At 41.0% G+C, this 25,057-nt stretch overlaps 1 protein-coding gene and 1 long non-coding RNA gene across 2 annotated transcripts; both read left to right on the top strand.

Moving 5' to 3' along the window:
- Window positions 1-3,161: 3,161 nt before the first annotated feature.
- LOC142968649 (uncharacterized) lies at window positions 3,162-17,614 on the top strand. The gene is made up of 2 exons (XR_012959052.1): window positions 3,162-8,106; window positions 8,217-17,614. It is a non-coding gene; the product is annotated as an uncharacterized LOC142968649 (long non-coding RNA).
- A 1,157-nt stretch (window positions 17,615-18,771) lies between these two features.
- Window positions 18,772-23,074, top strand: LOC142968514 (homeobox protein SIX6). The gene is made up of 2 exons (XM_076108413.1): window positions 18,772-21,026; window positions 22,291-23,074. The coding sequence occupies exons 1-2, from the start codon at window positions 20,455-20,457 to the stop codon at window positions 22,454-22,456; spliced, it is 738 nt and encodes a 245-aa protein (XP_075964528.1). The 5' UTR covers window positions 18,772-20,454; the 3' UTR covers window positions 22,457-23,074.
- Window positions 23,075-25,057: the final 1,983 nt, after the last annotated feature.

Below are 25,057 nucleotides of genomic sequence, written 5' to 3'. Positions count from 1 at the left end.
AGACTTGCAATAGACGTCCCGTGTGCAGAATAGACCACAAGGTGTTAGTCTCCTATTTTCATACAGATCTGTCTTTTTCATCTCTTCTGCATGCTGTCTGACATCTGGTCGCATGCAGCCTGTGGGTGATTGAGTCATTCCTCCTGCATGCCGTCACTTCATCTGTATCTTTAAACTTCACCTCATCTGCATCCTGCTCTTCTCCTCCCCAGGACCCAGACATCCTCCTCTTCCGTGGTTTCAGCTAAAACAAGAACTAATCAGAGGATGTCAAGCAAGCATTTGTTGTCTCATATTTGTCCATCGCCATAATGAATGAATCTCCTCTCACTTCATCATTTATTGAATGTGGTTTTCCTCCACATGCACATCTGATATACCCAACTTGTCATTCATTAGATCTCCACATTGTTTGACCCATTTTAAGATGTTCATTTTAAACATGCGCTTAATTACTAATTTAAATACTGCATAAGACACTGTGCAGGGATGGGAATTCACCTATAGTCACAACTAAAAGGAAATTATATAAGACAGTATCATCAAGCTGGGCTAAAATTATGGGAATGATACTTACAGTAGACGTTTTGCCCCATAAAACACTCATTATGGGGCAAAACTGCATTTGTTTTATTCCGTCTTCTAAATGGCTCTGGTGTCTTCTTTCTTTGTAAGAACATTTTTGATGACGGAAACTAATATCTATGTAACAGTAGGGTGATGCAACATTCTTTTCATTAATCACACTTAAAATAATTCACAAAATCTCAAAACATTTTCAGTGTATGAAAGATGCACAGGTGGTTTCTCATGTGTTGCTTTGCAGATCTCTCTATCATGGCTCCAAAGCTCTACTACTTGGAGTATCTGTTTTAAACGTCTCTGCTGAGCTTTATCACTTTGCACATCTTCACAAGTCTTCTTTGTTTCTGATCAGATTGTGTACATTTCCATCCCTTTACATCATACACCACAAGCAGTAAATCCCATCAAAGGAACCAAGCCAGTAAATGCAGTTGTACCTAATATTTGGTGTGACTCTCCACAGCTGCAGTAACAACTATTGCAGCTGTGTTTGCCTCAGGGACAACAAAAAAAGAAAGAAAATCACTACTGTACATTTCCTCTCAGTGACAGCGTATGTGATCTCCGCGTGTATGAATTGTCTTTGTAGTCGCGTTCTATGTTGACGGGCATTAAGCAAGGCTTACTTCATCAAAGCCCTCCATTCATGCTGCCAGCATGTTTGCCTCGAGAGGAATCAAGTGGGTTGTGCCCCTCAGTTTCTCCTGGTCCATCACACAACTCTATAGTGCTTTTGTTAGTCACTGACCTCACCTCACGGTTCTTAACTGAACCGTCTGTAAAAACCAAATGGTGCTGAGCTAAGTTGCTGGTTTTAAGGCTGAATCTTCCAAGCGACCAGGTATTTTTCATTCCTGCTGTATGACCACAGATTATTACACAGGCTGTAGATCAGCACTTAGGTCTAAAAGTTAATACTGAACTGTACTGTATATATCTGCAGGCCATGTTTGTGCCCTGAGGGATCTCAAGTATCCTGAGTGACAACATTGTTCTGTGTGAAATGTGCGTCCACAAATATAACCTTGAACACAGCTGGAACTCTTTTGTTTGTTGTGTTTTATGTGAAAGCCGTTGTGTTTCCGTTTGTTAACCAGTAACTTATACACTGATATTTACACATCTGAACAAATCTCACAAGTGTTCCCTTTTATTACAACAACAATTATTCAAATAGACCTTGTGGTTGCAAAGATGTATTCTCTTGAATATGGGTACGCAATTTTTGAGCAGAGGGCTAAAAATAGGGCTAGGGCTTAAAAGGTTAACAGCGAATTAAGACGAGTTGACGTCTCCTCCAAAGACGTTAAGTGCTTTCAGTGTCTTTTGTCATTTTCTAATACTATGTTTTTCTTCCTGCATTACATAGATACAGTACTTCTCATCGATAAATCGAGCAGGATAAAAGAGTGGACAAGGTCTGAGGACAAGGAAAAGAGCAGTTTGACTACAACGCTTCAGTTTTCTGAATGTGTGTGCTTTCATTGTGGACAAGTACTGAGTGAATGTCAAAGAATTTGTGCTGCATTTCAGTGACCTCAATTATTTTCCAATTCATTAAGATTTGACTTTATACGCTTATATATGCCACACTATAACGGCATAATCTGCCATGGTTTCCCTCCATCTAACTCCAGCTTTCATATTTCGTACAAAACACTTTTACTACAAATTACCAAAAGTGTCAAACCTAAACTGTCACTACAGCTATTCAGTTATGTTTTGGCTCACTTTTTTAAAAAGTTAAAATAGTTTGGGCATTGTTTTTGTTTGAGGTTTAGATGGGAAAAAAATTGCCTGCGGTTGAATCCACATTTCCTCAATTTTGTTATAACATAAAGCGACAAATTGCATTATTTCATTAAAGTACGTACAGTTCCTTTTGTGAGAACAGGCTCCAGTCAAGCACTTGATACCAGGAAATCTTCGTGTTTGAGGAAAACAAAAAGTAATCCCACTGCTGACGATACAATTATTAAATAGTCTAGAATTTGAATTGTTATAGTTTTCAGCAGATCTCTCTCAGTGGTAAGGTCAGAGCGTGGTTGAAGATCCTTACTTAATTACTTTTTCAGTCTTGTGATGCGAGGTTGTATAAGTGATATTCATTTAGTTGAAAATCTGCCCTCACTTGTGTCTCTTCTTCTGCAGCGTGTGATCCTTAGAGGTTATAGCCTCAGTACACAAAGAGTTTGATTTAGTAGAACGAGTTTGGCTTTTGAACTTCAGGCAAACAAGAAGCTCAATATGAGAGTACTTCTGAACTTCTTTTTAGTAGAGAAGCAGATACTGTACAATGTTTCTTTAGCCTATTGTTTTTGGTAAATTAGTTTCATCCACTATTGCGTTGACGATACAGACACTGCTGTGGGAAAATATTTAATATTTTTTAATTCATCAGTCTAGTTCAAGGTTAGGTCTGCTGCCTCATTATGTGAGGAAGAAAGCTGACATCTGTGTGATTTTTAAGTTTGATGTTTAAAATCACACAGTGTTAAGTTTTGATGTTTTAGGTTGAATCCAACACAAATAAAAGAATATAAATGAATGGGTTCATGGGGGGGGGGGGGGGGGGGTGGCCTGTGTTGGCAAAAAAAAAATTGAGCCACCCGCCCCTCAGTACAAACGGTCACTTTTCTCTCTGCAGCAGCAGTCATTAAGGCATCTTCTGACTTTCCTGCCCAAACTGGGAATGATTTTCAGCTCGTCGCTTTAATTTGGCCACAAGCTTCTTTGCTGTGTTGAAGAAAGGGTTTCCTCATTCACCACTATCCATGAAACTGCTATTTTGGGTCTGTGCCTCAGTTGTATAAAGACACACGTGTTATTGCCCCATCTGGGCCTTACACACAAACACAATTCATCAACAGGTGTGGGAGGAAATACTTTTTTTCCTTGCAGAAGGATGTTACATTTTGGAGTGTGTGGGGTAAGTGTGAGAGAACAAAAGTCGCCGGCTCGGGGCATTCAGCCTGCAAGAGAATTTCTTTCGCTCAGCAGAGGAAAGAAGAGAGGGAAGCCTTGATACAGCTGGTTATGCAGAAGCATTTACACAGCTGAATTAACTGCACGTCTTTCCTCTTTAATAGATATTGAGATTTGACAATGATCAGTAAAGCTTGAAGTCATTTGTAAGAGAATCAGTTTGAATTAACACTCATATTTAATACTCACCTTCACTGCCTGTTTTCATGTTGTATGGAAACATTACATACTTTTTTAACTTTTAAAGCTTTAACAGCTCTTACGCCATTGTAGGCTGCTTCTACAGAACTTGTCTATTACGATGAATGGTGGCTACAAAAGCAGGAGATGTTAAAGTACTGCATATGCACTGAAAACCATTCATGTGAAATCTTAAACGGTACTTTGAGGAAAGATTAAAGATGCAGCGTTGGCTTGCTAAGGTGTGACTTGAATTTGGGAGGAAGATAATGGAGAAGGCGGATGAAGCCATATTAGTGGTATGTTGATTTATAATGGGTTTTCTTTAATCTCTTTGATACCTTTCATTCCAGAGTTGGGATGCTTGACCTTGCCATCAGCAATATTTTGTGTTTTGTTTTTTTTCAACATCATGCTTCAATCCCCTTGAAGGATGTTTTATGTAAAATATGCTTTTTGTACCCAGGAAAGACATTTAATCAAGATTGACCTTGGTATTTTAGTAGCCAGTGGTCTAGCTTTGTGAGGGTTCATAATGGAAGACAATTAAGCACAACCTGCAGCGCTGAGGATCTGCTCTTGTGGGAAAAACATAGCAAGAGAGTTTTGGCAGGTTTTTAAAAGGACTTGCAGAGGGAAATTATATATCTAGCCTATGTATTAATGAACAGATCACGAGGCATGTTCAATAGCCTGACCTATAGCCTGCAAGTTGACTTTTATACTACATTTAAGTTTTATAAACCTCGCTTTAGAAAAAAAGGTCATACAAATAATGTGGAAAATGTTCTCAGCATTAGTTAGGTTCTGATTTATTTACTTTAACAAATTCCTTAACATAGATGTTTGATGGAGCTTGAGGGATATTAATTGACGCCAAGGCCAGCGGTGATTAATAGTTATTTTCTCAGTTAGGTAGCCCTTATTTCAAATTTGTTTTTTACTTCAAAATCTAAGTTTTCTGTCCCAGCGTCATGCTCGGCGCTCAGCAAAAAAAAAGGAAAACAGTAGAGGGACCCTAACTTCGTCCAATAAAATGATCTCTGTTTTGTGCAGAATACTTCACCTTTTAAAAAAAACAAAAATAGTTTAATCAGTACTTGTAGCAGCCATTAGCCTGCTGGAAATGTGGCAGCAGGGGAGCACTGCTCTTGTGAATGTTCATTCATGGTTTTCAGAGCATGGCAGACTCGAGTATCCTCACATTGTCCGCTAAGAAAGTGCAGAGAAAATAGTTCTCCTGGGTGGTCCGACTCATTAATACACTCTGCACTTCTTGATTTACGGCTCACAGTTCAACTGCTGCTAATTAACGTGAAAACACGTAAAAAAAAAAAGAAAGAAGAGGGAAATACAGAGAGGGGGAGGAGGCCACCACCACAAAACTTGAGTCAGGATGAACCTGCCCTCCACATCAAGGTAGGACAGAAATATTACAACTTACAGAGCAGGGCCCGAAAAGTAGCTTATAGGTTCAGCATATACGTGTTGACGTGATGTGACATAATTATTGTCTTACTGTATTAGATATGTAGGCTACTGTGTATTTATTTGGTTACTTATTGAGAGGACAATACCAGGTAAAGTGCAAAAAACAGTTACGTTACGTTGATTCACTCTTAACACAGCGACGCAACTATAATGGCTACAAAGCTGTCGTTGTGAGCATTGTTAACTGTGAACTGTTTTTTAATCAAACGGGCCTTTAACACCATGCACCCCTCAGCTTCGCTTTATATTTAGTTTGGTTTAAATTGTATGCACTATGGTACAAATGATAGTAAGGCTGTGTGTGCTAGTAGTTTTTTTCTTTTTTAAATGTATCTCTGAAAAGTGTTAAAGTGGGCTACTCATTATAACTTCCGAATAGGGTTCAAGGACGTCATAGTATTTATTATCTAACGTTAAATAAAAAGGCTTACCAAGGCGCGTTGATTGAATCGGCCAGATTTAGTTCATTATTCTAACTATAAGCAATACAGTTTGATAGTGGCCTTTCGGTTTCATGTGCTGTATTTCAAGGTTGTAATAAAGCCTTCTGTGTAAATTACATCGTGAAAATACAACACAGGCAGCCATTTGAGTTGCTCTTGAGGACAGGAATCCACTGAAATCACTTAAAAATTAGATTTCACTACACACACCAACTCCTTAGAGAAAATCATTCAAGCAAACTAACAGGCAATATATAATAATGCAAATTAATTGACTTAATGTAAGCCATTTGGGAGGAGAGCTGCAGCTATATCTAAAAGTGGACTATGTTAATTATAGGTTTTTATATTACTCCTTGCAGCCTGCTGCTGACTGGCTAAATGCGTATCTGCAGTGGTCATTGTTTTATATTTTAGTGAGGTGTCTCTGTCTTTGTAGTGATTATTTTCTTTTTGTTTGCTTTCATCCCTTGGCAGCTATGAGGTCGTGCACTGTTGCACGGTACCCTGTGACCTTGTCAAAAGCAATCACAGTGGTAACGCACGGCTATAGTTTTCCTCTCATCTTAAGACATAATCTCTTTAATTGGTGTCAAAGTTGGGGTCCTTATGGTGAAAGTCCTGAAAATACCCACACAGACAGACACGCTCACTTGTTGACACTTAACAAAAAAAACCCAATGGTCTTGTCAATGTGGTGCTGAAACTTGTTAATCTATAGTGGGAGGTGGGGGGTGTTACCGCAGGCCCTCCAGCCACTCCAGTCTGACAGGATCCTTCGACTTAAGTCAGTCTGACCTCTCAGACTATTCAACGCTTCCTCTTTTCACCTGCTCAGACCTAAGGTAGAATAACAGAAGATTTTAATCTCAGTTCTTACACCTTGAGGAAGAAATGTATCTCATTGTGTGAACTCTTCCATGTTCATTTGGTCCATATTAGGGTTGGGCTGCAACTACCATTTATTTTCCTTATCGATTCATCTAATTCTTTCCTTGATTGACTGATGAATTGTTTGTCGATAAAAAGTTAGACAATAGTGGAACATGCCCGTTACAATTTTGCAAAGCCATGTGAGTTTTTCAAATTGCTTGTTTTGTCTGACCACCGTTCCAAAACCCAAATTATAATGAAATAAAACAGAGAAAACAGAAAATCATGTCACATTGGAAAAGCAGGAACCAGAGGATGTCAATTTTGGTGCTTGAAAAAGGATCAAAATGAACACTCAAACTTATTGCTAATACATTTTATGTCAGTTAACAAATTGATTAGTCAACTAATCGTTGAATACTGATTTGTTTATCAGTATTTTGCACTATTTTCTGCCAAGGTAGTATTTATATAGTATTTATATTTTTTTATACCTCTGGTTGAATAAAAACATTGTGGGTAATGTTGCAAATCAATAAGCAGGACTGCTTTTTTGGTAACATTAGATTTACAGGATTTTGGTATAAATAAGTATTTTATTTTTCAGGTATTTAATTCACTGGAGCAGCCAAAATAAGTTGATTAGGTACAAGCTAAACCTATTCAGCCTAATACACCAGTCCTATTTTCAGGAAGGTTATAATCAGGTTTTGTTGAAACAGTTTTGGTGAGTTGTGTTGATTCAATGATGATTTTGGAGGATGTTGTTGTTGTGTTGTACTGAGAGGTTAAATGCAGTGGACGAACTATTAGAAAACACCTCCGGGTATAACAAAATACAATTCAACAGCATCACAAACCGCAGCCTCCAAAATGACCATAAAATTGAATCAACGGGTCTTGATTCAATTTCCCACTATAACATTTATTCAGTTAATGCAGGGCTGTTGCGTTACACAGCATGACTTTTAGCTCGTACCTAATAAACTGGCACCTGATGGTTTTATTTAAAATGAAATACACAATGATAGATTTTATCCATCCAACCGCTAGTTCAAATAGTTTATATGAAGATAATCAGGACAGCAGAGAAGAGCAGACAAATGTGTTACGCTGCCTGATGTGATCATGGAATCTCACAATCTATATGATTCTGTAAACGCTGTGAGATTCAGTAACACGAACCAGGATCACGAATGGCTCTGACATTACACCTGCAGATAAAGGTTGTTTGGAAAGCCACAGATCGCCGTCAAAGTCACATGATCCAACCTTCCACCCAGGCCTCCAGACAGAAACCTAGAGAGTATACGCTTCAATGTAAGTGAGCAGAGATCAACTGTGTTTCTTCTCACCTGTGACCTCCTGGGGATGACTGTGAACGGGACACCGACTTACACCAATTAAATCACTGAATAGGTGTCCGTGTGGAGGGTGACAGAAACCTTTGTTGGATTCAACGACACATCAGCTTCTGAGAAAAATCATATGTAACATGACAGAAATCACCAAAGAAATGTCACATTGAAGTTACCAAAGAAAGGCACTGGTAGGTTGTTTTTTTTACTAAAGAAAATCTGGCATAGTGCGACCTTCTCAAACAACAATTAAACCAATTGGTCTTCAGCTTGGAGGTTGTTTACATTTTCTCTTTTCCAGTTCTAGACATTCACCTGAATGCTCCTCACCTTTGCCACAGGAGAGCAGTGAGGAGAACAAGTGGAAATCCAGATGAATGTGGAAAACACACATTAATAAAACTGTAAATTGGGGGGCTAAAGTGCAAATAATCATTAGATGTGAATGTGTTCATTGAAGCACTCTTTCGGGTGCTCGCCTGATGCTCCCACTAATGGTCTGTTTCACTGAAGTAGCACCAGGAATGCTAACCTTCTCAATGCTTCACAACTCGGGGCAAGCATGGCAGCACTCCCATTTGTGTATGTGTGTGCATCTGTGTGTGCCTCACTGCCATTATCCTTTCTCAAGGGAAAAAAAAACCAACTAATTCTAGCATACTCTCCCATCCTGTAATGAACAGGGTCTACATATTTATGTTTTTGCCAGAGAACACTTGAAACACAAGAGGGGTTAAAGTAAAGAGTGGGGAGGTCTTTGGACCATTTTCAATATTTCCCCCCTCTGTGCCCCATAGGGCAAGTGAGGGGTTGCTTCTTTACAATAATCAGGTGACCAGAGGAAAATAGGGTGGCCTTAACAAGCCCAAATTAAAAAAGAACATCATTTTCATTATGCAGTCAAACACAATTACAAGCAAATGTTTTCTCTGTGGAGCTGCCCCTGCTTTCAGGGTCTTTGTCCCTCGCTCCTTAGTGTGTGCAGAGAAAGGCCCCGGTGGTCAATGGGCAGCTGAGTGGCGTGTTCAGCGGAGGCCCACATCCTTAGCCCCCAGCGCAGAATGCGTTTTGTTAGAAGAGCAGCCATACATTCTGAGCAGATTTGTTGAATTAGAGAGCGCAGCGGGAGACGGGGAAGCGGGGGGTAAGTGATGGGGAAGACTTGTTGCTAGGTGACTGACATACAACTGCAGCATGCCAGTTTTCAGAGCTTGGCACTCCTTGTCTGTTTTCCTTTTTATTTTGTTTTCTTCCTTATCACCCCCCCACCCCCACCCACCTCCCCTCCCTGCTCCACACTCCCATCAATTCACTTGTCTAGCTCCTCTCATTGCTGAAGTGTAGATAATAAAATGAAGAGAAAATAGACAAAACAGGGTGAATCATGGAGGATTCTACAGTACACCTCTAGCACCTAGACTAAGAACCTAGTCATCAGCTTTTCAGCTGTGACGATACTTAAAAACCTTGCAGCTGATAAGTGTTGTGGGAAAAGAAAAATGCTTTTATGGGGAAATTAAAGGTGGATTTCCTCTTTCTAACGCGCTTGTTAGTATAGAATCTGACATAAAGTGTTAGCCTCATGGAGACACTTTGCGCTATCAGCAAAAAAAAAAGAAAAAAGTATTTTCCTGGGGCTGGTAAGTGACACACAAGGACAGGCAGGATTTCTCTGAACCCCCACCTCACTGCAAGCATTGCTGCTAGGTAGATTTGCCATTTAAAATGACTGATATTTTCAACTATAATCCAAGATGGAGAGGTACGGTTTGAAATTCTCACTTTTTTATTCCAATCAAAATTCAGTCAATAACTAGAACCCACGTGCGGGTTGTTTAAATTTGTCTGACATTGAATTTTCCTGAGCAAACACTTCCTTCTGCTCTCTCCTCATCCAATAAGTGTGTTGTACATCTCCTGACTTAGCAGTCTGACCACTTACCTTGTCAACCCCGTCACTGCATGTCAAGCCTCTCAGCCACATGCAGCCACACCGACCCTTTCAGAGGGCCATCTGCACACAGAAGTTAAGAGTAAGATGGAAATGGAGGACAAGAGTTTTTTAAGGAGTCTTATTTCCATAAATATTTATGTGTACCTTTTAAAGGTGAAGGGATGTTTTTTTCTGCTTTTATAAGAGAAAAATATAGATTTGTTTTTTTTGACAAAGGTGTCCATATTGAGTCACGGTCACATGCATGACAGGAATGTTGATTAGTGTATATTTGATTGCCATGTCCAGCACTTCTGTCTTCAAGAGTGTGAGTAAATGAAAATAATTGACTGCGCCTGCTGGTGCTATACCGACTGTGGAGAGGCATCACCCGCACACTTCGTCTCTCCGTTTGTCTGGAAATGTATTACACTTTCAGAATTAGACTTTTTTTTTTTCCTCCCACAGTCATCTTTGAACATCACGTATTCATTCCTTGCCAGCGTTGGGTGTATAGATTCAGGGTCAGTGGGATTTTTTATTTCCCCCACGGTGTCTCATTTATATGAAGCTCTGTCTGAAGGCCAAAACCAAATACACCCAAACGAAGAAGCCATTGTTGATCTGTTTCTCCACCTCGTGCCTTCCTATTTCCTTTCACCAAGAAAGCATCTTTCTTTCTTTGTGCTGCTGGGGCTTATGAGACTATCGGGGCACACCTGTGCCCTCAGGAAAATTCCCTTGCTCTCTCTGAAGCAGTATTATTCAGCACAAGGCCATGACAGTCAGTGTTTCTAAAAGCAGTTGGAAGATTGTAAATGGTGATGCTAAAAACTGTCAGGAACCCACCAAGGTACAAAAAGAACAAAGATTCTGTACACAATAGCTTCCTTTTGTATGCGTTAGGACAACAAATTGTCTGGATCAAGATACAGACGTCACATTTGATAGTAAAATAACCCTTGATGTTCCTTCCGTACGCTAAAGAAAAAGGGTAGCTTGTGTTTTCCTGAGAAGGCGATATATGTTGTTTTTAGTAGTGAAGACACTTGGGTCATTGTACAGTCATTTATCTCGATTTTAAAACACATTTAGTGACTTTTGGTCTCTTGTTCTGGCTCATTTATTCAAAACAGTCTGTTGAGACAATCATTCAAGTTTCGTAAAATCATGTCACAGTTAGTATATAACGTTAAGTGATTACAGTCACAGCTCTTTGCTGAATTCAGTTTAATTCAATTCACGATATTTATGAACAGATGTGCTTTAATTTGTTGGCAGTTAAAACGTTTATTTAATAAGGCTAACATTAAAATAAGTCACTAATATTGGAAATATTTGACAAATACAGTATTTGATTAATTATACTTTCTATACATAGGACATTAATAAATAAAACATAGTACAGTATCATTTTATATTATAATCTTTTATAGCCTTGTCTGTCTTTTTTGGTTTCTTTTTTATTTGTTTACAATAATAAACACATATCGTTTGACTCAAATAACAGTTCCTGCCCATTGTGTTATTTTCAATTTGTGAGAAATGTTTTGTACTTGGCTTTGGTCAGATCGTGTATGTCCACCTGTGAACAGGTGAGTGTGCGTGACAAAGAAAGCGCTACAGCAAGTGATTATCTCAGCTCGAGCGACAGCCTTGATGGACTTGTGTGTGTAATTAGCAGACACATCTCTTTGGCCAGGCTCCTTACGACGTCCAAGCTAAGATAACATTAACACTGTCTCAGCCTCCCTGCCGCTGTCAGTGACGATGTGCTGCAGCGTGTCAAACTATTTGGCAGGATGTTAATGAAACTGGATGCTGATGAGGCCATAAATATCCCACTATCACATTCTTTAACAGTTACATGACTTGTGCTCTCAGTTTTCATCTATCTCCATTTATAGCTGATTTTAATATGGATTTTTTCTTGGAGCAACTGAAGGTGAATTGTTAATTGCACCAAACTCTGCTTGGGCTCCTTTCAGCATCTGAAAAAGCGCTTCCATATCACCCTCGCCAAAGCTGGCCTCGGCACAGGCTCACAGCCAGAACCTTTATTGATCATACCTTCTTCTTTTCTGTTATGATATTTTTGCCTTTTTAGAAAATCCACTGCTGACTTTTGGCGTCTTATAGCTTACTCATTTACATTGACCTGAATCCCCAGCATGTCTGTTAAGTAGAATGATTTAATCTTCCCTGGCAGGAGCACCCAGAGCACCCCTCTGCTTACCCTCCAAACATGCATTTTTAATCAGTATATTAAGATGTCACATAACAGTCTGAGCTCATCACCAGTGCCGCTGGCCATAGCAGATATGGATTCAGCTGTTTAGAGTAGCATTAGACCCTGGCTGCTGGCTATTAGAGAGTAATCCCTGAATGAGGATGTGTAAAATGTATTTTCCCTAGACGAGACCCATATGAGTGACTATCAAGGTGCAAATAAGATGTATATTTTGTGTCTTTTTTTAAGGGCATTGCAGGATTTACTGTGCGACAGAGAAGACCAGGGTGGAAATCATTTGACTCATCTCCTCAAGGTCCCTGAAGTCTCTACAGGGCCTTGTCCTTGTGGCACAAGACTGCTGATGCCACGCAGTGCACTGAGAGGGCTGCGCACGGATACATATTTGAGTATGTGTGAGTGGCGAAAGCGAGATGACTCTCAGCCTGTCAGTTGTGTTTGGAGTCGTGGCATCAAACAGGGACCTGCTCAGTGACACCGGGTAACTCAAGCAATGACATGAATACATACACATATACTTTTTCTCTCTGCACTCCATCAGCCCTCTCTGTGTATCACACACACACACACACACACACACACACACACACACACACACACACACACACACACACACACACACAGATAGCCCTGTCAGCTAACTCCTGTCAGAAGCATCACCCTCTAGGTACAGTGGTGAGCTTTGTGCACACAGTGATCAGGCAGCTCGCCAGCTCTGCCTTCTCCTGCCTCTACCTAGACGACTCCCTTCATCCTAATGAGCTCTGTCAGAATGGCATTTGACATAAGCCATCAATAAAGCCCAGCTGACAGACATTAAGAGTCCGGAAATCCAGGATATCCCTGCATGGCTGCTGCCCCTTGTAGTGGAAACAACTCCCAAATTCTGAGTTTGTGCTCCATTTGCAATAAGTAGACAGGTTACTACATTGAAGTTTGGATCTGATACAGGGCCAATGGATATCTCTGACATAGTCTTTAATTCACTTTGCCAATTATACAATTCCACCCAAATCTGTAAGCGGTTTTTAATGACGCTTTTTTCCCCTGCAAATTCTAAATTAAACTGCTTTAAATAGAACACTTAGATAAGGATCACTGGTGTTATACCTTTTATTTTGAACTGTATTCAATAGAAGAAAATGCATACAATTTGTGATTAAAAGACAGCAACCGTAGCCAATGAAAACATGTATATTTTCAATAGGCAAGGGGTGTAGTTGTGCTGCATTGTACGTGGAGGCTCTTCTCGGAGAGAGCCTCGCCATAGTTCACAGATCGCTACTCATCTGTGGTTGGCACTAATAAAACACAAGGTCCAGTAAGCAATTCAGCTTTTCAGGAATCTAAACTTAAAGGAGTCTCTTTTTATTCTTATTGTATAGTGTAATGCAGTGATGAGTGTATCATTTACTGTGAAGTAATTCTGAGCTCAGAGTAAAGTCCCTGCGCTTCAAGGGGCTTGGTATGAATCGTTCCCCCGAGCTAAAGGACACAATTCAGACTTTTATTTTTGTCTCCTCTCTGTCAATTGGCCTGAAGATGAAAATTGCGGGAAACCATAAAAATAAATACATGAAATTAATAAAGCTTGCCATTCATGTACAGTACAGGAAAGACGTATCGGTACCTGTTTTTCTTCTTGCATAAAACACATTAAATCACACATATTCTAAAGAGAAAGGTCACAATTGGAAAAAGCTACCATAGTGCAGACAAAAGAGCAAGTCTGTTGCTAGAAGAGACATTTATTGACAGTCCTCGTGTGTGTGTGTGTGTGTGTTAGTGTGTGTGTGTGTGTGTGTGTGTGTGGTGACTAGGAGGAGCAGAGGCTCTTAGACAATGTGAAGTGGAGGTGAGGCCCAGGCAGCATGGCTGCGGCGTTGTGACCTGTGCCCTGACTCACGCATCATGTAGCTTCCTGGCGCCAGAGGACCTTCTGACCGTGATGAGTTTTGACTCCTGTCACCTTTGGGTGTCGTCAAGATCGCCTGACATGGAATTTTTTTTTTTTTTGAGAGGGTGCTTTTCTGCAGCCTAAAATGCTCTACGGGTGACCACTGTCCCCACCAGTGATAAAATAAAGAGGATAGGAGACACTGAGGAGGCTTCCTAGACGGATTCTAGACACCAGGAGATAAAAACGAGGTTTGGTGTTGTCACGCGCAGGCAGAATAATCAGATAACTATTCATAGAGGATTGTTCTTCAGAAACCTCCCGTTACGCTGGCATTAATAGAGTTGCGAACTCAGTCAGAAACGTTCGATGCACTGCTATCACAATAGACGCAAAGATTAGGACGTTTGAGATGTTAAGTATTGCAGGCCCGCTGCGTATTCATCTGTGAATACAATGGAAAAAGAGAGACGGCGATAGTGTGTGGGTGGCTGCAGAGGAAGGTCTAAAGTCCACGCATTCATTCAACGCACTTGTTTTGACAGTTTGTCTGTAGCTGTGTCAATAATCCATTGGAAAGTTTTCTGTTGTTGTTGCATTTCATTTCAAACAATACTCAGGTTTGACAAGTGGACCATTGTGTCGGACATCAACAAGAAACGTAGTTTACATCCATTCACTATTGCTTCCTACAGTTGCAGTTCAATTGGACTTGAGACAAGGATGTCTTGTATGTGGGAAAATCCCTCACTGCTGTGTTCAATTTCAAGCATGCTGTAGAAAACCATACGCGTGAACACAGAGAATTTTCTGTTCATAATTACCAGGTTTGGCATTTTAGCTCTTAACAGCGAAATGCTGCCTCGCACATACAATCACTTTGTTGTGCAAGTGCTATCGGTGATGCATGCATTTGTTAATTTGCAATTTCTGCTCCCTTGCTCTGCCTCTTACACAAACACTCACAAGCACAAGTAATATATAGCCTGGCCGTGTGCAACATGCACTCTCTCTAGTTCCATTTAGCCCAGAAATTGACTGCATTCAAGAGTGGAATGGATGTAATAATTGCAAGTCCTCTATAACATGCTCCGTAAATGTGTTTTCGAAAAAGAAAAAAGTAAAGAAAGGGGTAGGTTTCAAGATATTCCTAATGGCTTTCTTCCAAGGATTTCGAGGTTCACTCTCACTGTATTGTTTGTTTTGTGGCAGCCCAACATGGTTCTCTCTCTCTCACATTTACGACCTGCGGGGAAGACGGAACCTGGAAACCATTCAATATAGGATCTCACTTTTATACTATATGATTATAGCAGGATTCAATTAAGTTACATTTACAAGCCTGTTGTGATATGCAGGACATCTGCAGGGATTTACACAACAGAAAATCTCTTTGACAGAAGTGCTCCCCTGCTTTTGTATGGCCTCACTGTGTATATTCTGCACTGTTCTGTTGGTAAAATTACTCTTTTCATAGCAGCATTGAAAAGGGACGGTAAATATTCAGTGCTGCTGTCAATCTCAGTTTTGTAAAGGGCATTATTACATATTTTCCATACTAGTGTGAATTGTCGTAGTGGATATAAGGTCAAATATCACGTGCAATGGTTATAATAACCCTGGTCTGCACTGTATAGTATATGCCCTGTGAAACAAAAGCTTGGGGGGAGGAGTATGTGTGTCAGGGCAGGGAAGGCCATGTGTTTATGCGCCCCCACACTGACTGCTGCAGTGTATTGGCTCTCCTCTATCCGTGTCAGCAGAGCTGTGTGACTGAAAGGCACTGGATTACGTACACTGGGGGCCAATGGGTCAGTGGATAAGAAGTCTTCTCTGTTACCACAAATCCACAGATTAAACGCAGTGTCGAGAGCTAGTGCTGCCCCAAGGGCAACTGGGTCTGAAAACACAACTCTCACAGAGCTTTGGCGTAACCCTCCTGTCACTCTGTAGCCACGAGGCAATGTCTTCTCTCAAGTCCTCGCCTTTAAATACATCCGGGTCATGCGAGGGTTGTGGTGGTGTGTTGCTGACATGATATCTTAATTGGAAAGTTAATCCTGTGCTGGGACAGCTGACTCTAAGTTAAAACAGTCTGTCGTGTACAGAGAAGTCAACAAAGCACAGACGTCAGGCAGGCAGTGAACATACATAGAAATGCTTGCATCCTCCGTCATTGCTAAGCAGAAGTGCCTTCCCGCCACAGGCAACTAAAAGCAGACATTAGCATTTTGTGGCACAATTTCCCATCACTGCTTCTCTTGATGCCGTTTAAGTGCCATTAACAGGCTCGGTGCCTACAGAGACAGATGAGAAGATATTTACAGTAGCAAAGTGTGTTCAAATTCAGATGATATTATTTGTTTCAGGTCCAGATTGGCGTTTACCAGTGATGTTTAGAGCTAGCGCTCTTCGGTGTGCATGCACGCATGTTCATGAAAAGGAGCAGTGATGGGGAGAGAAAGGTACTGTAGGTCTGCATATGATAGTGGCAGGATGGCTGTTGTGACAGGCTCTTGTAGCGTCTCGTCTGCTCCAGCGATCCCAGGGAATCTGGGTCATTTCCAGCCTGTTCACATGTAACTATTCCCCACTCTTTCCCTCCCTCTGCCCTGGGCAAGCTATGGCCCAGCTACATGTTAATGATCACACAAAGTAAATGCACTCGTCTCCTATCATAAACTGGGAGGATACTGAGCGGTGGCACCACACCTTTGTGCTGTATCAATCCTCTCTGAAAAAAAAAAATGTGTATCAGGCTTTTTCTCTTTGGCAATAATCTTCTTTAACTGTTGGATGCAGTGAAGGATCTGTGTCAGTTGGCATAACAGCAACAGCAGCTGCAGAAGCTGCTGGTTGTGTACATGAGGTGCAGAGCCTTTGATATTCATATTACACTTACTGTTGTAAAGTAGGCCCGTGTTCATGATGATAAACAGGGATCTAATATTATTCACTCTAATTTGAGAGCTAATTCATATTTTTGAGGCTTAATGTTAATGTTTGAACATGGAAAACAGCAGATGACACAACACTCCCTCACTAAAGGTCCATTTGCTTTAGAGCTTTCAGTCATATCACATGGTCTTTAACAACAGATGGACTTTGCCGGTGATTGTGGAATTAAATATTTCCACATTTCTAAACATTTTAAAGACTTCTTGTTAATATTTTGCCTTTAAATGATTAAATATAGAAACCATATATCATAGGGTGATTTACAAAACGCAGGAAAACCTGACATTATTGACATGAATGCAATTCAGGGCAATGATCCTGCAACCAACACTGGTTTGTTTTGACTCTCTCAGAGAAGTGTTGATTTTCTAATCATTTTTCAGGTCACAGTTAGGCTGGCTTGGATTCAGTCAGGTGCTTCTGTTATTTTGTCCACCCACTGTGCCTCGTCACTATTGAATCTTGTCCACCTGATCTCCACACTCAGCCTACAGAGATTTTAGTTGGAAGTAGTGCTTACAACTGTTTGTAAATGAGGGAATCTTTATTGTTATTCATTTTTTTTTAAAACAGGGTAGGCAGCCATTTTTAAAAAAAGAAGAAAAAATAACCTATAACCGCATCAAAAACTGTTTAGTCTGACAGAGGGCTGGCTGCAAGGATGTCAGTGGGAACCATGAAACCATTAAACAAAAGAGAAAAAAAGATGTTTGAATGAGATCCACTGTGTTGCGGTGCTGAATGTGCGGAGATATTGGTGTCAGGAGGCCTACTATCTCCTGACACAGTGACATAGGCCTGGACGGGTTGGGTAGTTTACCACTTCGGCTTACTCTGAGTTGGCCTATATTTAAAATGGCATATATTTATAATTTTATATGGAAGGCAAAATGAGTATTGCATTAAAAAATAGGAGAATGCGAGCAATTAAAAAACTACTATAATAAGTGAATAAAAAGGCCCTATAGGCTTTTCGATTGATATATGTAGCACCTGTTTGTTTTTGCAGCGATACTAAAACACGAATTCACAATTATTTTTTTCCCTTCTATAAATGTTTTAACAGCGTATAAACTAGAGGTGTGGTTTACAGAGCATAGTCTACAATTGTTATTTCCAGCCCTCCGTTTAAGAGATCCAAAACTCGTCTATATTTTATTGATGCGCGCTTCCTAGAAAAAGTATTGCACTCCTTGTAAATTTAGTTTGGGACAGGCAGCCTGCAGGGATGAAATATTTACAAGCAGCTAAATATTTCAGACCAGCACCTTGTCTGTCGCCCTCGGAATTTACTTCCACTGCAGCATCTGATGGAGGTCTTATCCTTTATTTACCGATATTTACCGGTTGATGTAATAATATGGGGGAATGAATGGCGACACCGATAGACACAATCGTCTTAATTTGCTCATTAATTCTTTATAGTTGCCGCTCCATGTGCTATAAATTGGTATATTTATGAAGAGGATGCAGCCTATTTGTTTGTCAAAGCGGACAGACATCATCGCGACGACGTTATATGCAAATTAATTATTGTGCTCTTTTTTTTTCTTTTTTTTTATGATGCTGCTGTCTCCAGTAAACCAGCAAGCGAAGGAACAGCTTCTTGTGCAGAAGGCATTTCATAACCCTGCATCAAGAGTCTATAATTCATGCAAAAAGAGCCCGAGGGGGATTCAGCTTGAGTGTGCGCGTGCATGAGAGGGAGACAGAGAGAGAGGGAGAGAGAGAGAGAGAGAGGGAGGAGAGAGAGAGAGAGAGAGAGAGAGAGAGAGAGAGAGAGAGTGTGTGTGGGGGGGGGGGGGGGGGGGGGGGGGGATCTGTGAAAATAATATCAGGCTTTTCCGTCAGAATGAACTTTACTACTGTATCCAGCCATGAAATAATCTGACCCGACACTTCAAACCATCTGCGCTATCTATCTGCCCTCTTATTTACTAAATCAGCCTGTGCACAAAACGGAGTGTGTCTGATACTAAAGCCGAGTAGCCTGGCAGGGCCATGATAATCCTATATAAACAACTATCACGTTTATTCCCTGCTATGTTTTGCAGCCATCACAGAGGCAGCCTCTCTGCGCTGATGCTGCCGACACTGATACAAGCATACTGTAAATAAAGGCGGATATAAGCAACTGTATGAGCTCCAGTCTGCTGGGATCACCATCGCGAACACACACACACACACACACACACACACTCACTGCTGCCAATATAACAGCAATCAATTAGCCTGTGTTTTCAAAAAATGAGCATTTTTGTCATGCTCCACATAAAAGAGCATACTTCATCATAGCTCGGGCTCTGATATAATTTATTATGGTTAATAAATTAGCACTTTTGTGCGGTTGAAAAATGCAAGAAAGCCTCAACAAAATCTGGTCAAGGTTGCGAAAGTGAATTGGCTTCAAATTCGCAGCCCCGTTGAAATAAAGCCACACATTGACCCTTTTAATGATTTCTACAAATCAGCATCGATATAAGCCTTAGGATATATGAGTATTAAACATAACGAACTGCAGGTTAATCTTATTTTAAAGCGAAGACATACATTCAAACTGCATATAAACATTTAGCCACGTGGGCTTATGGTATTGGAATATTATAGGAGTATAAACCTAAATGGTTGTAGATTAATAGAAAGCCTATGCGCGAGGTCTATAAACGCCACAATTGAATAGCCCACGCTTAACACATCGAATAGACAATATCATATTTACACAGTTGAGAATTATATAATATTATCTACTGATTTTTAGTGCAGGGATGCTAGTCAGCGGGCTGTGTCTTTTTGCTGTGTAGGCTACCCTAAAGCCCATTTCAAGAGCTCTAAAGGGAGACTGAGCTGAGCGTGTTTGCCTGCTTTGGCACTTGACTACATAGACTGAAGAGTCTTTCTTTAACACAAAGGCAGAGGGGTGTTTGGAAAGCACGACGGGGCAGTTAAACGTTTGAAGACGCGAAGCAAAAAGGTCAAAATGTTTATATTATTTTTGAAAAGGGAGGCGCTGAGCTCTCCTTTCCGCCCGATTGGTCCAACTTGACAGTGATTGACGCGCATCCATGGCAACCGGGCAGCCAATCTGCCAAGTCCAATAGGAAATCATCGGAGGGGGCTTGACTGTCTTTTTCTCCCCCCCTTAAAAAATACATCTCGGCACCGGTTTTAATTCTTTCGTACTTTCAATCCCAGCCCACCTTTGAAAAATACATCGTGGCTCCGGCTTTAATGTTTTCGCACCTTCGGCCCCGTTTTGCTTGCCAAGTTTGCCGAGCCTGAGGATGCGGTAGCCGGCCCCCACGCAGCATCGTTCCTCCTCCGCGGCGTTTGGTGTTTGCGTCTTTCACGGCTGGTCAGACGATTGGTTCGGTGTAACTTTGGGGTTTGCCTCGTCTTGGACTGCTTCGGCGCGCGGAGAAGCAGACGCAGGAGGACTCGACACGGAGGAGAGAGAGAGAGAGGAGAAAGGAGGGGGAGAGGGAAACACGGGAGAAGCCTCCATGTTTCAGCTGCCCATCTTGAATTTCAGCCCCCAGCAGGTCGCCGGGGTCTGCGAGACTCTGGAGGAGAGCGGGGACGTCGAGCGCCTCGGCCGCTTCCTCTGGTCGCTGCCCGTTGCGCCGGCGGCCTGCGAGGTCCTCAACAAGAACGAGTCGGTGTTGAGGGCCCGGGCAGTCGTCGCCTTCCACACCGGCAATTTCCGTGAACTCTACCACATCCTGGAGAACCACAAGTTCACCAAAGAGTCCCACACGAAGCTGCAGGCGCTGTGGCTCGAAGCGCACTACCAGGAGGCTGAGAAGCTGCGTGGACGCCCGCTGGGGCCGGTGGACAAATACAGGGTGCGGAAGAAGTTCCCCCTACCTAGAACCATATGGGATGGAGAGCAGAAAACCCATTGCTTCAAGGAGAGAACCCGGCATTTGTTAAGAGAATGGTATTTGCAGGATCCCTACCCAAATCCCAGTAAAAAGAGGGAGCTTGCACAGGCTACAGGACTTACACCCACACAAGTAGGAAACTGGTTCAAAAATCGCAGACAAAGAGACAGAGCAGCGGCTGCGAAGAACAGGTGAGCTATGCGTCTCTGAACGGTTTCTGATCACAATATCTGCAACACAAAACAAAGTATTTGGCCATAGAAAAGAGAAAACAAATGCCCTGCACCCTGACTCTATGTATGCATCCTGTGATTTAATAGTCTTTAAGTTGAATATAGCAAAACACACTGGAACCCACGCTGGTTGGAGCACATCAATTCTTATATTTCTCTCGATATTAGATTCTGAATTGTTCAATAATCGTAAAGTCAGGGGGGCTTTTTCTATTGTAATTAATGCTGCTCGCAGTGTCTGACATCACGTTATATTTTAAATGGATTCAAATGCTGAAAATGTCCAGCCAGCAGTGGTGAGAATAACAAAATAACTATTTCCCATATCATTTTAGATTATTGGGAGAGCAAACCTCTGGATAAATGGTTTTAATTTATTTGTCATGAATAAGATGAACACAGTGCTGCAGAACACTATTTAAGCTAACATGAAGAGTGAGCTAAACATGCACATGTTAGTGTATTCTTATTTAATTGTTAGTGCACTATAAGCCAACGAATATATTTAGGATCGATAATGATAGTCTAATATTTTAAATGTATTTGAATATATCATATGCTAATTTCCAATAACAATTGTAGTCGATCTGTTAAAGGGCCTATTGCAGTGTGGGTCGAGGTCACACTGCTGTATTGGTCATGTTTAATGCAGCCAAAACAGCCCACCATTTCCCAGTTTATAGTGAATGTAATCAATAGCCTACATTAATTAGTGAGATCTTCGTGAAATGACACACCATCTGTAATTGTATTAGTTTAGCCTATTGTAAATAACCGATCTTGCCTGCACATTATAAAATATCCCATGCAGTGCTATTTGTTTGTATTCGGAATATTTCTAACTGTTAGCCCCCAAAATATTTTACGTAATAAAATGTCATATATTGTGTGTTTTATAAACGTGAAGGTGAAAAAATCAGCTAAAGGGTTGAGGTAGCAGACCATCTGTTTAGTTCCTTTTTGTTTCAGGATTTTTTTTTTTTTTAACAATCCAAAAGAAAAAATGATGCTTACATAAATACATTAAAAAATAACCCTCAGTTAAAGAAGATCATCGGGAGGAGTGGAAACTAATCTTATTATATCTGAAATATTTTCCTCATTCATCTTTTTTTTACAAACTGTTTTCAGAATGTATTATTTTGTATTATTATACTGTAAAGAATAAACTCTGCACAGACGTGTTAATGTAATGTTGTCTTGTCTCGTGTCCTCTGCCCAGGCTCCAGCAGCAGGTCCTGTCCGGCGGCTCGGTTCGCTCCCTGGCGGACGACGATGGCACCGTGGACCGCCTGGGGAACTCGTCCAGTCCGGAGGCCAGTCTGTCCAGCAAAGCAGCCGCCTCGGCCATCTCCATCACCTCCAGCGACAGTGAATGTGACATCTGACGGGCAGATCGACGGCGTTGATGAATTAAAGGGGGATACGAGTGAAAGACAATCCAATAAAACAAGTCCTAGTGCCTGCGTTGAGTAAAAAACACACACACACACACACACACAAACTGATATTTGACGGGTGCCAAAAACATGAGGGGATCTGTGATCTGCGGCGGACTGCCCGTCCTTTTCCTTTTAGGCCTCCATTTTTTTTTTGCGTTTGACCCACGTGTGGATAACTGAACTTAATATGGACGAAACCTATTTGACGGACTAATAAGCCAACGCCCCGAGATGAAAAGTAAAAAGAAGAAGAAAAAAAAATACAAAGAGGGGGACGAAGGCATTCGAGCGCCTAACCTGCTGTTCTCTGTGGGTATTTCATGTTGAAAAAGAACTGTGATATTTTTACTTTACTTTCAAAGTTTTATAAATAATGTTTATTTGCCTATTTAAAAACGATCTGCTCTGTCTCTTCGAATTTCATATTTCATTTGCTTGGTGTTTTTAATACGTACCTTGTACACAGGTGAACCTGTTGAGCATGCGCGCTTTAGTGAAAAATGTGTTTCAGTAAAAAAAAAAGAAGAAAAGTAAAGATAACTTAATAAAATAATTGTTGATCAATAGAGTATCGCGTTTAGTCTTATTTTTTCATTGCTGTTTGGGGAAAAAGACAGTCATGAATACAATTGTTAAATATTAACATTTTTATATAAAATCCTCTTCGATGTTTTCATGAAGACAAAACTTTTTCTGATTATAACACCACGGTGCTATATTCCCTGACACGTTTTAGAGCGAGGCCTAATTGGCCAACATGCTTTGCGTCGTGTAATGCAGGGTGACAGCGAGAGGTCACAGAAAGGCCGACTCGCTAACCCGGATGATCTGCGAGAGAGATCGTGGAGATCAAAACACAGCAGATTGTAGAAATGTGCAGGAGGACAGAGATGTAGAAAACACGCTTCTTAACTCTCTGCAAGTGTCCATTTCCCACAAGAAAGGCTTTGATTGAGAAAACCATTATGGTGCAAATACATCATGTCAGATGTATTATGGCTAAATCATTATAATATGCTGTGTAGCATTAATGCACACACATATATCTGTTTGGACTAAAAGGCTTATTTGTCTTTTCTTGTTTTGCCATTTTATTACATGCTTGTTTATGTGCTGATACAGCAGTTTCCCTCCCTCAGTTAGTCTAAATGTTCACACTTAAACGAATCATCACAATATTCCAACAATATTTTTTCCCTCTAGTGGGGTAAATATATACTCTATTTTTTTCTGTGGAAGGCAATAATATTCAATATTGTTTTTTTTTTGTTGTCGTATATCCGCAGCATCCTTCCAAACTGAAATCTTTAATTCTTCTTTTCCAGGTTGAAAACAATGTCTGTAAAATATATCTAGCTGCGCAGCATTGGTGAACATTTCTATACTGGACTACAAATAGACTTACAAATAGACTTTAATCAGAACAAATACACGGAGGTCTCAATGTGGTGAGAAACAAAGTGAGTAAAGCAGACTAAACCAGAAGTTAAAGTTGAGCTTCAACTGATGGGACAGACACATGGTTTCGTCCAATTTGCTATTAATTAGGCTACAGTAACTTCTGAGACAGACAAAAGCCTTTCAGCTTGAACAACACGGAAGCTAAATGTGTATGGAGAGAGAGAGAGAGAGAGAGAGAGAGAGAGAGAGAGAGAGAGAGAGAGAGAGAGAGAGAGAGAGAGAGAGAGAGAGAGAGGAAACAAGTGAATGGAAATAAATGGAGGGGGGTATTCTTTTTATTTTTTATTTTTGCTGCTTCTCTTTCAAACCACGGGGACAAAATGGCTGAATATTTCCGTTTCTATTGAAAATAAGGACGACCGGGGGACTAGATGAAAAAGTCTTTCTCGCAGTCAATACGGTTGTCAAACTGGTCAGCGGTAATCAGTGCTAATGATGGGTCTGGGGTCCCTGCTCGGACAAAAGGGGCCCTGCTGCTGTTTTGTAAAGGGAAGCGACCGCGGGTCCCTCTCCAAAGAAAAGACTCCTGTGAGGGTATAGTCTGGGGCACGGAAATCACAACTTCTCTTGTGTGTGTGCGCGTGTGTGTGTGTGTGCGCGCGCGTATGTATACGTACCGTTTGAGCGTATGGCTTGGCCTATTAAAAGGATTTAATTACCAGTTGATTGTTTTCTGGCTTGTAGTGGCCCATAGGCGCAGCAGTATGCTTCAGTAAATTAAAAGAGGATTGAATATAGTTCGCTCCAACGTGATCTCGGCTTTGTTGAGAAAACATTTCATCTTATCTATCTGCTGGGCAACTTCACCAAGTAGTCTATTTCAGCTTCAGAGTATGTTGACAAGTTAAGGGTTCTCAGTAGATAAGTGAGTTTAACTTGCATATCTCTTTCAGCTTTGGTTGTGATGTGCTGAATGGCAGGCTGTAGCCTTGACTATACGTCTGTTTTGTTATTGAATCTGTCAGTGCGGTTCAGTGTGCACACACTCTGCGGTAAAGTTGTTCAGGATAAATGACTGCACATGTACATGACAGCCTGCGCTGGCCGATATGCCTGCAGAGCATCTGTATTTTATAAACTACATAT

This window comes from Anarhichas minor, unplaced genomic scaffold, assembly GCF_050575085.1.
Source record: "Anarhichas minor isolate MPS153535 unplaced genomic scaffold, ASM5057508v1 ptg000040l, whole genome shotgun sequence".
NCBI lineage: Eukaryota > Metazoa > Chordata > Actinopteri > Perciformes > Anarhichadidae > Anarhichas > Anarhichas minor.
The sequence above is the reverse complement of the archived record's forward strand: the minus strand, read 5'-3'. Positions and strand labels throughout refer to the sequence as shown.